The 15,070-nt window shown below is 36.8% G+C and overlaps 1 protein-coding gene across 7 annotated transcripts in view; it reads right to left on the bottom strand.

Annotated features, from left to right (window-relative positions):
* Positions 1-2,920: 2,920 nt before the first annotated feature.
* Positions 2,921-15,070, bottom strand: part of LOC126188976 (glucose transporter type 1) — a 1,320,264-nt gene continuing 1,308,114 nt past the window's right edge. For 4 of the 7 annotated variants that reach the window (XM_049930753.1, XM_049930752.1, XM_049930756.1 and 1 more), the window contains one exon: positions 2,921-6,622. In XM_049930753.1, coding sequence (XP_049786710.1) covers positions 6,496-6,622 — 127 coding nt within the window. In that variant the 3' untranslated portion in view covers positions 2,921-6,495. The remainder of the gene's footprint in view (positions 6,623-15,070) is intronic. The other 3 variants (XM_049930755.1, XM_049930759.1, XM_049930760.1) reach the window with 2 other exon arrangements.

Here is a 15,070-nt window from a genome sequence, read left to right as displayed (position 1 = left end):
CCATATCTGACTCAGCAACTCCATTAGCCACAAATAGCCCTTAAGCCACTTTGTCAGATGAACCAGGGAGGCCCTTTGATCAGCACCTTGGAAAGTCTTTTGCGGCCTGCCTTACTTCAGTACAACATCCCACTTGACCACGAAAGGGGTCACTGTCAGTGCAAGAGGTACCCAAGGTGGCCACTGTAATGCAATAATCTGGAGGCACATGGAATGTGTTGCAGATTCCTCAGATGCCGACGTTCAGTCCCCACAGTGATGCCCATTGGCAGCAGCTTCTAACTGTGTGACCAGAGTTAACACTGCCTGTAACTATGAGCAAAGGGTCACCATCTCAGCTCACATGTGAACACAGCAGTTACAGTTCCTGTCCATACTAAAGACAGTGAAAATATACTCTATACAGCTAATAAACATGGAATTGTGCCTGACAAATAAACAAACACATGCAAAATTAATGAGTTTAAACTAAAGAGCACAGAGGAAATTTAAAATAAGTTACTTGTTATGAGAAGCTGTGTCAAACTCACAGAACGAAACACTATCGTCTGATGTGCTGCAGTCACGAAAGCTAGCAATAGCCTGGGGCCTGTAACTACTGGAATGGCTGTTCAGACTCAAAACAAATGTCCGACACAATGCAAACAGCTGCACTGTACACTACACGGTAAATAAATTGTAGAACTGTGCCTGATAGATCACAAACACACACGAAATTTTAACAAGTTTAAACTAAAGAGCACAGAGTAAATTTATAAGTTGCTTTTTATGAGAAGCTGCATCAAATTCACAAAACATAACACTGTCCTCTGATGTGCTGCAGTCACAAAAGCTAGTACTAGACTGGGACCTGTAACTACTGCAGTAACTGTCCAAACACAAAACAAATGTCTGGCTCAGTGCAACAATGGTACTATGCACTATACAGTAAATAAATCATGGATGTATCTATAGGAGTACTCCAGTAGCAATTTCCATAATTCACTTTGTTGGCTCATCTTCATTATAGGACATAAAGTACATTATGTGTGAATCAATCAATATATTGAAAGAGATGTTGATTTTTCGTATTGCAGTGCTTCCATCTTTTCATATGACTGCTTGCAAGTGTGACATTCCTGTACATCATGGGGACTGAGATTGCTGTGAAGAGAAGTAAGTGCAAGTAACAGCAGTGCATCATAAAGATTACCTCAATTCCATCATCATACACAGTAGCACAATCTGTAAATTGCCTGTTGCTGACATGCAAGCAACTGGAAGTTGTTTAGTATGCAGGATAGACAATGGTGATTTAAATCTTACAATTCCTTAATATGATTTCTAAACACTATGTCCCCCTGCATACATAGATGAGATACTGGAACAGATAATGATTTAGATTTGAATATGTTGAGTGAACACATCTTGTGGAAAACTATCAACAGATATCTTTATATTGACAACAGTATCACTCAGTATTTAGCCAAAGGAAATGTGCAATATCTGCTGTACCCTCCACCAAGACCACCTACAATAAATTGTAGGTGGTCTTGCCTCCACACAGTATATATCTAGGTGAGTGTGCATTTGTATATGATATCTGGCACTGCCTTTGAGTTATTAGAAGCCATCTAAAGAAAATGGATGCAGTATTCAGTTTAACAGTTATAGGTGCATACAACCAGAGTGAAACCATTACTTAAAAAGGACCACATCCTTGGAGTTCTAACTATATTATAATGTGGGAAAATTACCCATCTTTATTGTTTTTTCTGCCAGATAAGTTATTGCTAAATTTAATTTCTTCTAATGTATTTTAAATTGATTAATTTTTTAATGATAGTGCATCCCTGCTACTTTGTTTTTAATTTCATATTACAGAAATACGTACCCCTCTGCACCAAATTTATTTGTGATGACTCTTCTGCGCAGTGGTAACATTTTAATAGTGTTACACTTAAAGTACCTGAACTCACTCGCAATGTAGAAATCATGAAACGTCTAAGTGAAAACTGACAGTATTGAGATCTTAAAGCTGTTAAGCAAATAGATTATGAGAAATCACAAACACTTTGAGAGAGGCAGCAGATGACCAAAACCAGATCAAGAGACTCAGTAGATTCAGAAAGGCATAATGTAATTGTAAGTGACTTGTTTGCACTTTAATAAGTGTCTCTTGACAAGGACTGTAGGTGGTCTGCTACCCACTTCCACTTTGTTCTCACCTAATTTTGTGCTTTCATTCTCTCACACCTTCTTCTTCTTTTTCTCATCTTCTGCAGTAGAATCATTTGTTATGATCCAGTGTGTGTGTGTGTGTGTGTGTGTGTGTGTGTGTGTGTGAGAGAGAGAGAGAGAGAGAGAGAGAGAGAGAGAGAGAAAGAGAGAGAGAGAGAGAGAGAGAATCTAATTTAAAGGCCATGACACAATTATAGCCTGTGTAATGAACATTGCCACTTTACCCACAATTTACATCACTTGAAATTTTGTTTGTTTGTCTCTGTAATTGTAATACTACTAAAGACAATATCTTGCCTCTCTACAAGGATCTTGCTAATGAAAACAATACTTCTAAGACAAATATGGAACAAAGTAGTGGTAAGCATTGATTCAGTTCTTTGATATATTACTGAATGGCATTAGTGGTATAGTACAGTCTGTGAAATGTAGGTAACTCATTTTGAATCTCAGCCACCACAACATTCTAGTTTGTCGTGACTAGTAAAATCAGCAAATACTCCACTGGGAATAAGAGATTCATCCTTATATAATCACTGTTCAGAATGAAAGTTTTAACTAAGTGAATTTGTGTCCAAATTGTAAATATCTCACAAATAAAAATTACACAACAATTATGCAAACATGTTAAAGTGACAGCATGGTTATAACAGGTAAAACAAAATCATCTGTTAAACATTGTACTCATAGAGATAGAATTTTATTGCATTCATGGAACTTTACACACTGTATCTTTCCGTAGCAGCATTGCAGCAGCTGAAATCTGCTGCTGAATTGACACAACACAATCTTTTTTGTATGTTGATAAAGTTATTTTACTCTTATATTATTCCTTCTGCAGTGGCAGTGTAACATTCGTGGGTGTCAAAGAAAAACTTTTCTTTAATACATGATAACTGTTAAAAAGTTATATATATATATATATATATAGATAGATATAGATATATATGTATTTGTTTTTGGGCTGCAGCAAACAGAATGTATGTGTGTGCCTTTCTTTTCCCCTCTTTTATAGGGTCTTAAATTTTGATTACTTTATTTAAAATTCTGGACTTGCTCACATAAAATTATTACAACATTTCGGAAGACTTTCATACATGACTGGTGACTCAAAAATTTTCTCTAAAGAACCACACGTTTATTACACTGCCTATTCCCTTGCACCCTATGTGGGTTAAAAGAAACTGGCACTGAAGAAATGAAGACATGAGCTATCAACATCAGTAGTGGATTCTTGTGCTGCACCAAGTCCACAAAATTTATTTCTATATTAGAATTATAATAATCATAATAATAATCATAATAATGTGTTTCTTATTCTTATCAGCAAATACTGAGGAACGTCATCCGTACTCCCCAAGTTATCTAACAGATCCAACTGATGGCTAAAATCTAGGAATTATGCATATTCTGCTACTGTACTTCTTGTCTTGCATACATACACAGAACCTTTAAAAAATAAACTGAATAACATAAGCAATATGCAGTTCATTCATCAGGAATATGAGTCTTAAGTACATAACAATATTTACATTTAGAATAACACTTGTCTCCTGCAATGACGCCCAATGCGCGGGGTATGGAGGGTCAGGATTAATTACTTTGAAGAGGTCAGAAATGTTCCCGCTCTATCAGACGTCATTCTTCCAAACTTTGCGAATCACAACAGATTGCTAGAACCGTTAGTTTTACATTTTTCAGATTTGCTATAATAATTACTATAGTAAGTTTCCTAATTACATTAATTTATACATTCCCTTGCCAAAAAATTAATACCTATTAATAGGAATTTCAAAAATGAACCTAATATAGATATCTTTCAACTTCATCATTATATAGAAACTGTAATTTTAGACATTTGTAATTTCACCATGTAGGACAGAATAACTGCCTGCCATCACAGATTTAATATGCAATTATGTTTCTGAATTTAGTAAGGTTGATCATGATTTTTAATTTTTGGTCTGAATTTCTGATTTTAAAAATGAACTCTGACAGTACTACACTGAATTTGCAATGAAAGAAAAAAGTGTTTTAAAACCTCATTTAAGTTGATTGCATCAAGCACATGCAGTTTGGTTCATATCCCCACATACAAACATTATTCAAGTCCCCTCTTACTATAATTTATTATTTGATCCGGAAGCCCTCCACAGTATGATCACAAACTAGGCCTTTTCCCTGCAGCACATGACGTGCATGTCCACAAGTTATGATACAATAAATCTGGCAAGATTCCAAACACATCATATCCCTAAAAATGTTGATAACTAAATCTTTATTCCTTTTTGTTAAATAAAGGCATTATGGCTTGATCACAAAATTAAATGGCAGGTGAATGCACTTTTTCTCAAGTAACAGGCAAACTTTTCTCGCTGTCACTATTCCTCTCATGAGCACAGTGGCAGTGAATCACTAAGCTACAGAAAATGAAAACAACATGACAAAAACAAATGCTGAGAAACAGTTTACCTGTACCCAAGATGAAATCCTCAATTAAACACCTGCCAAATATCACACATTTCCGTAATGTCAACCCCTTCTGGATTTATGTTAGTTGTTTCCCCTGGCAGGTGAGTTGCTGGTCCCATTTCCTACCACATAAAATCACTCAAACAACAGTCCCAGTGTCCACTTGCTCATTCTTCCTAAATGGCAGTAGTTTAGTGTACACAGAATGTATATATAATTTTCATCTCTGCTTCATAACAGTAAACAACTCCAAGAGTTCAGTGTGCGCTAACAGTTTACTCAGCTCACGTGCACAAACTCTTCTAAAAAAATAACTAAAGTAAAAAAAAACAGCTGTGCACATTTCGTTGGATAGAATTGTCTGTTTTCCAGTTCTATTACAACTGTTCCAGAGTATTCCCAGTTGTCTGAGGCCTGAGGGCAGGACACGGTTGCTCTTCTCTGAGGGAAGAAGTGGTGGAGGCACGAAGATGGTCGTACACTCAGGCTCTCCGCTATCAGCCGCTGGCACCGGGATCTCGCGGGAACCGCCACCGGGCCCTCACACAACACACACGTGCGGTAGCAGCCTTGCTGCTCAGGGACAAACCAACACAACAAACCAACCCACTGTAGTAGTGACGGCAGGGTAAGAGGGACAGAAGGGTAATCTGATTTGGGGAGGAAATGGAAGGGCGGGGCAGGAAACTCTTATGCAATATGTTTATTTATATATATGTGTGTGTGTATATATATATATATTTATATATATACATATATATATATATCTTTTTCATTTACACTATTTTTATTCTGCTTGTGCCTAGTTATACTACTACTAAACATGTCCTGATCCATACTCTGGTGACAACTATTGAAAATTGAGCACCTGAACGCTGGTGACGTCAGTTTTACAAGTACACAAGTTTAAAAAAAAATAACACCAATCCGTCCTTTTACGACAGGAGATACTCTCCCTTATAACAATTTATTTACAGAGGAGAAGATATTTCTAGTCTTTTGAATATTTCTTAATGCTTTAAGTTTAAAGTCCTGGCAGTGTACGTACTTAGAATTTGTCGCGAAATTTTATATACACGACGGTACAGTGGATGTAAAAAATTGTTTCACTTATTATTTTTATATTTTCTATTTGATTTTGCGCTGGGTTTGGGATTGATATTAGTGCCACAGGCAACTTACAAGTTAAGTTGCCAGAAATTGTCAGAAAGGGAAGGGTTCAATGGTACAGGTGTCCCGCACCTTGTAGAGTTGAAAATGGCATGTTACCGTGGATGGCTAGAGGATGATTGTGGAGCTTGAGGAACAGGGAATCAGTTGTATTTGTTTGCTGAATCTAGTGGCCTGTGTATTTTTCCATTGTTTTCTATATTTATGAATGTGATAAATTCATACAAGTCATTTCTAAAAAAAGGAAGATTGAAATTTATAACATCACACTGTGGAAAACGGCACTGTCCACACGGCAACAGCATCCCTCCCAATGGTTATCTCGCTCCACCAGTCTATATAAAAAAGTGATAAGACTATTCAAGTAATGTTTCTCAAATTCAAAACCCACCACATTACCCAACAGATCTCACAGGTCCTCGTGAACACGTTCGACGGAGGCAACCAGATTCCGGTCTCAACAGTGTTTGCAAGGAAACAGCCCGTTGGTGGAGCTGGAGATGTCTCCCTCCCATTGGAGCTCAGCGCCGCAGGCTATGGCGCAGGTACACGAAGCAGGCCTTGCCATGCTCCGACACCAGCCCGTACAGTCGGCCTTCCAGCATCGTCAGTGACACTGAGAAGTTACCGACGTTAAGAGTCTCCCAGTGTCAGACAGCACTGTTCGGGAACCGTGGTGGGGGTAGCGGGGGGGCCTGTGTCCTGCTGGTCAGCAAAGCAGCAGTTGAAACGAGTTCTCGCGATGAGCGCTCGGAGGCAGCTGCAACATCATATGCAAAATCAGTTTATTATAGTCAGTCTTTTCACATACATTTTCTCAGGCTCAGATTTATCCTCAGCTGGATTGTGCAAAAATGATTAAAATTAAACAGTCATTAGTGCTTATTCAAATAGCAACTGGAAGCTGATTACCAGGCACTGAAAATGGCTGTAACTGCACTGGAAGTGTAAACTGCTTTAAGAACGTGTTTTGATTTTGTAAAATATTTTGACATCAATTTTGCAGATATATTAATACTAACAAATGAATTTTACCTTTCTGAGAGTACACAAGAAATCCAGTGTAAAACTGGAATGAGTCTAATTGTTATTGTAATGACTGGTCATAATATTTCAGCAGAATTTTTTTTTCAATTAGAAATCAATTGCTGGAAAAGCATGCATGTGTTTCCATCACATTTTTCTTCCAGGACAAGGTTTGTAGCTCACAATTTCTAGCACAACACAAACAATGTTACTGCTTACATGACATATTTCTTCCCAAATTAGCAGTGTATTATTTGATAGTGATTTTTTAACTTGCCACTGAAAAAGTAAATCTCACGGAATATTTGATTTCAGCATTTCTGACCATCACTTTGAGCAATCACTGTTAAATAGCCTGTTCCATTAAATTCATTTTCTTTCTATATAAGCATTCTTGGTCATAAATTTGTGCAGAAATGACACCAGAATTATGATATCAGTTATCAATAGGCAGCTTGAATGCCAGTGGCAGAAAGTTTATGCAATGAAGTCATTTATTTCTCATAACAAGCAAAGTTTAATGAAAAGACACAATAATAAGTTACTGAAGGTGAAAGTTGTGATGTATATTGGACATAAACTGTACCTATGAAAAAGTGTAATGATGCTAGATATGGCAACAAAGGCAGCACTAGAAGGACACCTGCATTTTAACAAAAGATATGGTGTTTCAATTATAGATGTAGTGCACACTCCATAAATTGGCACATGGTGGGTGAGAGGGATAGTGCTGCTAGGAGCCTTCAAAGCATATGAATTGCTCTTCCAAAGCATACAGAAGATAAAGAAATAAACACATACCTTTTTACTGTATTTTGTGTTTTACAAGAGCAGAATGCAAGTGCTGTCACTTAAATGTTTTTTTTATAACAGAAACTGCTACAAATTACTACTATAAAACTCCTTCACAGACAGTAGTGTTTGAAATGACTGTTGTTATTAGCTGATTTTTATGAAGTTCAGTAACACCTGCAAAAGTAAGTTGTTGTTGTGCACCTCTGACACCTACTGCTGAAGAATTGTAATGCTAAAGTGAGGGTGCATATGATGCCAAAAGTAGGAGTTGTGATGGTAACAAATACTGGAGGGATATTTTATATTCAAAAATTTTGATGTGATACCCAGACTGCACACAATGTGTACAAAAATATCTTCTGGCTTCACTTGGATGAGAGAAGATGTCATATTAACTGTTATGAGCAGTTGAAAAGGAGTAGGTCATAAAGACAGTGTAGATTTTGATGCCAATGGGAAATTAATGCTGTATTTTCAAGTGACTGATGTGGAGTTCAACTTTAAATGTCAAAATGTCTTAACAATGATACTGCAGCTGACTTAATCCATTACACTATTTTATTTACATTACTGCCTTAGCAAACAGTGTTCACTGAAAGATACCAACAGCAAAATATTACTAGCTGTTTCACCACTAGAAATCTAAGTTGTTGTTTAAAAGTCCCAAACGAATTGTAATACCTGTATGGTAATTCAAAAGGTCAATAGATGTAAAGTATTTCTAGATGAGACATTGTATGTTGGTAACAAAAAGCAAAAATAGTATGGGTTTACTTGTTAAATTTTATAACCTTAACAGAATGTATATTAGAGAGATTCAAGCCAACCTAGAGGCTCACTGGCAATTGTTCTTCCCACAAGCTATTCGCAGCTGTAACTGGAAAGGAGAGAAGTGTTAGTTGTACACAAAGTACCCTCCACCACACATTGAAGGGTGGCTTGCAGAGTATAGATGTACCAGGTGGTTGAAATTAAAGTGCATCTACTCGCATAGGTCCAGTGTGGGGTATAATTATCATGTGACAGCAAAACTTGGTAGATATGGTAAAGCATTAGTGCACAACTGATTCACATTGGAAAAAAATTAGTTCCAATTTTGACAATCAGGTGCGAATCTGGCACTGTACAGCATTTTTTGATGTCTCTGGTGCTCATATGGAACAAATTGGCCAAGTGGTGGTTAGTAATAAAATCAACATTAAGCGTTTCTCACTTGTCTGACGTTTCTGCACATTTCTACACATTTCTTGCATTCACAGAGCCAGATTTGCACCTGGTAGCCAAACTTGCAACTATTTCTTTTTATAGTGCTGATTGGCCTGCACTAACACATTAGAACATGTACCAAGTTTCGCTGCAATGCTACAGACATCAAAAATGTTTAACATCACCCCATTTCCCAGAACTCCTGAAGATAGACATTGACTGTGAATATTGTATCGCAGACACAGTCCCTTTCACTATTCAGAAATGTCACTAAGCCCACCCAAGGATGTAAACAACCAAGCATGAGCAGTGCCTATTAGATTGATGGGGGTCTGACAGCCATTCAGTTCCAGTCATTCCATGAGAGAAGGAGGTACACGGATCATGTTGTCTGTAGATCAACCATGCCTAGACAGTCAGTACCACAGTTTGATTGGATCCGCATTGTTACTTTGTGCCACGAAGGGTTCTCAGCAAGAGAAGTGTCCAGGCATCTCAGAGTGAACCAAAGTGATTTTGTTCAGACATGGAGGAGATACAGGCAGGTAGGAACTGTCAATGACATACCTCGCTCAGGCCATCCAAGGGCAACTACTGCAGCAGATGACCACTACCTATGGATTATGGCTCAGAGGAACTCTGACAGCAATGCCACCATGTTGAATAATGCTTTTTGTGCAGCCACAGGACATCATGTTATGACTCAAACAGTGCACAATAGGCTGCACAATGCACAACTTCACTCCCAATGTCCATGGCGAGGTCCATCTTTGCAACCATGACACCATGCAGCGTGGTACAGATGGGTCCAACAACATGCCGAATGGACTGCTCAGGATTGGCATCACGTTCTCTTCACTGATGAGTGTCACATATGCCTTCAGCCAGACAATCGTCGGAGATGTGTTTGGAGGCAACCTGGTCAGGCTGAACACCTTAGACACACTGTCCATCAAGTGCAGCAAGGTGGAGGTTCCCTATTGTATTGGGGTGACATTATGTGGGGGCAACGTACGCCGCTGGTGCCCATGGAAGGCACCAAAACAGCTGTACAATACATGAATGCCATCCTCTGACCATTAGTGCAACCATACAGGCAGCATATTGGTGAGGCATTCATCTTCGTGGACAACAGTTTGCACTCCCATTGTGCACATCTTGTGAATGACTTTCTTCAAGATAATGATATCAATGGACTAGAGTGGCCAGCATGTTCTCCAGACATGAACTGTATCGAACATGCCTGGGATGGACTGAAAAGGGCTGTTTATGGACAAAGTGACCCACCAACCACTCTGAGGGATCTACACTGAATCACCATTGAGGAGTGGGACAATCTGGACCAACAGTACCTTGATGAACTTGAGGATAGTATACCACAATGAATACAGGCATGCATCAATGCAAGAGGATGTGCTACTGGGCATTAGAGGTACAGCGATCTGGACCGCCACCTCTGTAGATCTCGCTGTATGGAGGTACGACATGCAATGTGGGGTTTTCATGAGCAATAAAAAGGGCAGAAAGGATGTTTATGTTGATCTCTATTCCAATTTTCTGTACAGGTTCCAAAACTCTAGGAACTGAGGTGATGCACAACTTTTTTGGATGTGTGTATAGTTACAGCCCAAATTGGACCTCTGTGACTAGCTGCACTTGGTAATTACAAGTAGCAAGTAGGTGTGGAGGTAGATGTATATTAAAATGTCATATTATTGCAACTGTAAACAGAAGGAATATGTTTTTTATTTACTAAAATATTTGTTTTATAACCCTTGTGAACTGATTCACCCTGCCAATTAAAAATGGAATCTGCAGTTAAATGTGGAATCAGATCTATGCAGTCTGGCATTTTCTACATACAAAAGGCAATTCCAGGGAACAGTCCTACAACCTACCAAGAACTGAACCTCCAAAATTTAATTTGTTAACACTTATCCTTGCAGCTACCTAGCCAGAGACATGTAGTGTATGGAGAATTTTAAATCAAATGTCTCTTTTTCAGCTGAAAGGGCTGTAAACCACAAATGTTCTAAAGAACTACTTCAACATCTCAATGAAGAAAAAATGGGAGGAACCTTTTTCCTAATTCAGTCATAGGCTTAGGAAAAAATTGTAAATATGTAAAAAGACAGCCACAGCAAATTATGACCTTATGAGAGAGCAACAGCATAAAAAATTTGGGGATTACCTAAGAACAAATGTGATCACTGTGTCCTGCAAGATTGTAAATATGCCTTCATTTTTAGAAGATTATCTCATCAAACTATAATAAATTTCAATCAACAGTATCAGAGTTTGACAATATTATGAAAATTATAGATTGTTACTTATCATATAGTGAAAATGTTGAGTCGCAGAGAATCACGACAAAAAGATTGCTAAATAAGTGAGCTTTTGGCCAAAAGGTCTTCTGGAGTAGAAAACACACACACATTCACACAAACACAACTCAGCACAAGTGACCACTGTCTCTGGCTGCCAAGGCCAGCCATTTGCCAGGAGAAGACCTTTGGGCCAAAAGTTGACTTTTTTTGCAATGTTTTTGTCGTACCTATCTGTGACTCAACATCTCCACTATATGGTGAGCACCAATTTATCCTTTTCATAATATTGTCATTTATCTTGGGATCAAAGTTTCAGGAGGAGTGAAATGTGTGCTGCAATGTAAGAAATAGATACATCACTTTGATTAAATTGCAACCCATAAATTTACTCATCAACAGATTGTCAAGATATGGGTAATGACAGATCTCAGTCTGTTCATTTTCACCAATTTCAGAACTTCGGAGTCTTGTGCCAAGCAAGCAGTGTTTGACACTGCATACATACTTCTAAAAAAAAATCAAATATTTGTAAGACTATTCCATTGATTAACATTTGCAGTATGGCGCAAAACTGCTATGGTCATTAGCGCCCTATACAGCAGTATGCAGTAGTAGGTATTGTATACAGTATAATGGCATTCACTACCATCAACTTTCTTTTGCTTCTGTGACAGAGTTTGCTCAGCATAAGAGCCTATAAAAGGATGTATGAAGATACACATAACTCATATTCTTCATAACAGTTGTGCAATAATGACTCCTACATCTGTTTACAAAACTGCATACTGTCAAGTCATTTTCTTAAATTTGGAATGGTATATATTACAGAAGTGCTTCAAATGTAAAAAGGCATAAGCAAGAACTCCTAGTTATTTATAACAGTGTAAAACAGTTCTTTATTTTCCAATTTTAGATTACTAAGAGCTCGAAACAGACACCACTAACACCAGTTCCCTTTTCTTCACACTTGGAAACTTGTCATCAATATTTGGTTATAATATAGTCATTAGACAAAACTCACTCCTAAAAAATCTAAGTATATTAAGTGTTCCGTCACTATACATATATGAGCTGATTATCTTTGTACACAGTAAACCTAATTTATTTGCAGCAAATAATTTTCAACATGATTACAACACCAGAACTAAAAATAATTTTATGCTGCTCACCCGCCATATAAAACTTTACGCTCGAACTCCACATTATATGGGTACGAAAATTTATAACAAAGTGAAAGGAAGAGAATTGGTCAGCATAAATTTAGAAACACTGAAAAAATCCTTATATGAGAAATCAGCGCAGAAAGGCTACTATTCAGCAGAAGAATTCATAAATGACAACCTGAAAAATTGTGCAGGAGAGAGCAAGTATTTAGGACAGTTAATTTTTAAAAGTTTGTTACTTTTGCAGAAAAATTATTAATTGCTTAATTATGAAATGATATGTTTTTCCCGACGAGGCAACCGTTGGTTGCGAAAGCTAGAATTTTGTGTGTATGTTTGTGTTTGTTTGTGTGTCTATCGACCTGCCAGCGCTTTTGTTTGGTAAGTTTCATCATCTTTCTTTTTAGATATAATTGCTTAATTAGTTATTCAGTACCATATATTATATTACTGATATTGTAAGGAAAATCGTAAACCCAGTTTTTGCATTTTGACTAGTCTCTTAAGTTAATGGCTTGAAATTGTATGTTATAAGACAATAAACTTCTATTCTATTCTATTCTGTTCACAATAAAATAGTTGTTGTCTCTGTTCATTTCTACAGTTTTTGTACACAGTAGATAATACCTGTAGTGAGAATTTTCAGGCTTATTTACTTTCATCTAATTTCAATAATAAAGTTGAAACTGAAAAAAGAAACTGAAAGGTTATAGACTTTAACATTGCATGAAGAGTGCATGTAAATATAATAAATGCAAAAATAATGAGATCAAGAAAACAGAATATTCAACAACAAGAGACAGAGAGAGAGAGAGAGAAAGAGGAATAAAAGACTAAAATAGATCAATAAAGGATGTGGAAAGTTAAGAAGAAACGTAACATTATGAATCACTAATTTTCACTAGGCTCAAGTAAAGTCACTGAGAGAAGTTAAAATAAAGAAGTGCTACATTGATAGTTGAATGTCTAGAGGCACCACCAGTTCTGTAAGTTTTAACAGAAAAGGTGAAAGCGATCATTAGCAAATAAATCCATGAAACTGGAATAAGGAGGCTTGACAGGAAGGAACATTTGTAAGTAAATAAATACACACACCTACAGAAAAAGTAAATCTATGCTAATATATAAAGGGGAAATGTTGTTCCCAAAAAAAATTTTAAACTGATTTACTTCACATTTTTTAAACAACAATGAACAGAGTTTCTGTTCAAACCAACTACAAGAAAGAAAATGCTGTGCTGCATTACGAAAATGCGTGGTTTTATTTCCATTCTCACAGTTAGTTTTAAGTATGGTAGCAAGGCATCTAAACCAAACTATTAGACAAATCGTTTCTCTCAAATATATTGTTTCTCTCTCTGTCACACACACACACGAATTGTATACACAGTAGTGTGCCATTTCATTTTCTTGGTCAAGGTGAATTATAACAGAAAACCTCTGTATTATGAAAGTTGTATTCATGGCTTATCAGTTTGTGATTAGAATACTACTGTGCAATCTGAATTCATCCAAAACTTTCTACTGCAACCTGTTCACAGACTAAAACTATGTGAAATAATGTCATTGAAGCTACTATCCTTGCAGATCCAGGAGCTGGAGAGGTCTCACATACCCAGTATACCAATTATCCTTTTACCCATTCAGTTTAAGCAAACCAAGTTTTTGTTTGCAGTAGCAGTAAAGAATTCTCAAGGTTGAATTGGAATTAGTTTATGATCAGAGTGTGTTTAGCATGGTCAGTTGTATGTGCTCTTTCGCCAGCTCTTATCATACAATTATTTTCTTGTAGAAACACAGTGTCCCAAAAACTAAAACTATATATATTAGGACATAAGCTATATATTTTTAAACAACAGTTTTTCTCCATTTCAGTGAGTTTGAACTACAAAAGCCGGGCATTTAAACAATTAGACAAATTTTTCACATGGTCAGTTGTATGTTGTCCCATCATGAACTGGTAGTTCAGAAAACCAGTTCATACACTTACCACAAAGTATCCAAGAAATAAAATAAAATGTATATTCTGAAGTATTGTAACCATATTGTGTACATAAATGTAAAAAAAAAAAAAAAAAAAAAAAAAAAAAAAAACACTTAAAACAATGAAAACAAAACATGAAAACCAAGGATTCTTTTTCTGTCATATGTTTCCTTATTAACTTCAAGGTTTGTATCTTCAAAGTGACCTACATCACAATAAGAAGCCAAAATCACGACATAATTCACATATCCACATCATGATGTATATCCAATTCCCATACATATTTAGCAATTGTGAAGCATTGCTGGGTTCACTAGTAGAATATTATAAAAGAATCCACCATGTTTAACAACTTTAGTACCCTCTAAATTCCACATATTCTATCATATAATGATGTAAGAGCCTGGAAAAATGTCTTACAGCAAACAAATACAAGCAGTGAGCAAAAGAAATTGAGTTTCTAGGTGGTAGCTGCATGGAAATAATGATACATTGTATCACTGGGCACCAGTTTAAACGATAACTTTTCACAGATGGTTAGAAATATAGCATTTACTAGTAAACAAATAAATACAGAAGGAATGAGGTTCAGACTTCCACATAGTGATCTAAATTTTAGTATTAATGGTTTCCATAAATTCTTATTATGTCACACACTTGGATGGTTGCTTCGGGGGAGGGGTTTATGACTTTGTCGCTGACAAGAT

The sequence above is a fragment of the Schistocerca cancellata genome, chromosome 5 (genome assembly GCF_023864275.1).
Source record: "Schistocerca cancellata isolate TAMUIC-IGC-003103 chromosome 5, iqSchCanc2.1, whole genome shotgun sequence".
Lineage (NCBI taxonomy): Eukaryota > Metazoa > Arthropoda > Insecta > Orthoptera > Acrididae > Schistocerca > Schistocerca cancellata.
The sequence above is the reverse complement of the archived record's forward strand: the minus strand, read 5'-3'. Positions and strand labels throughout refer to the sequence as shown.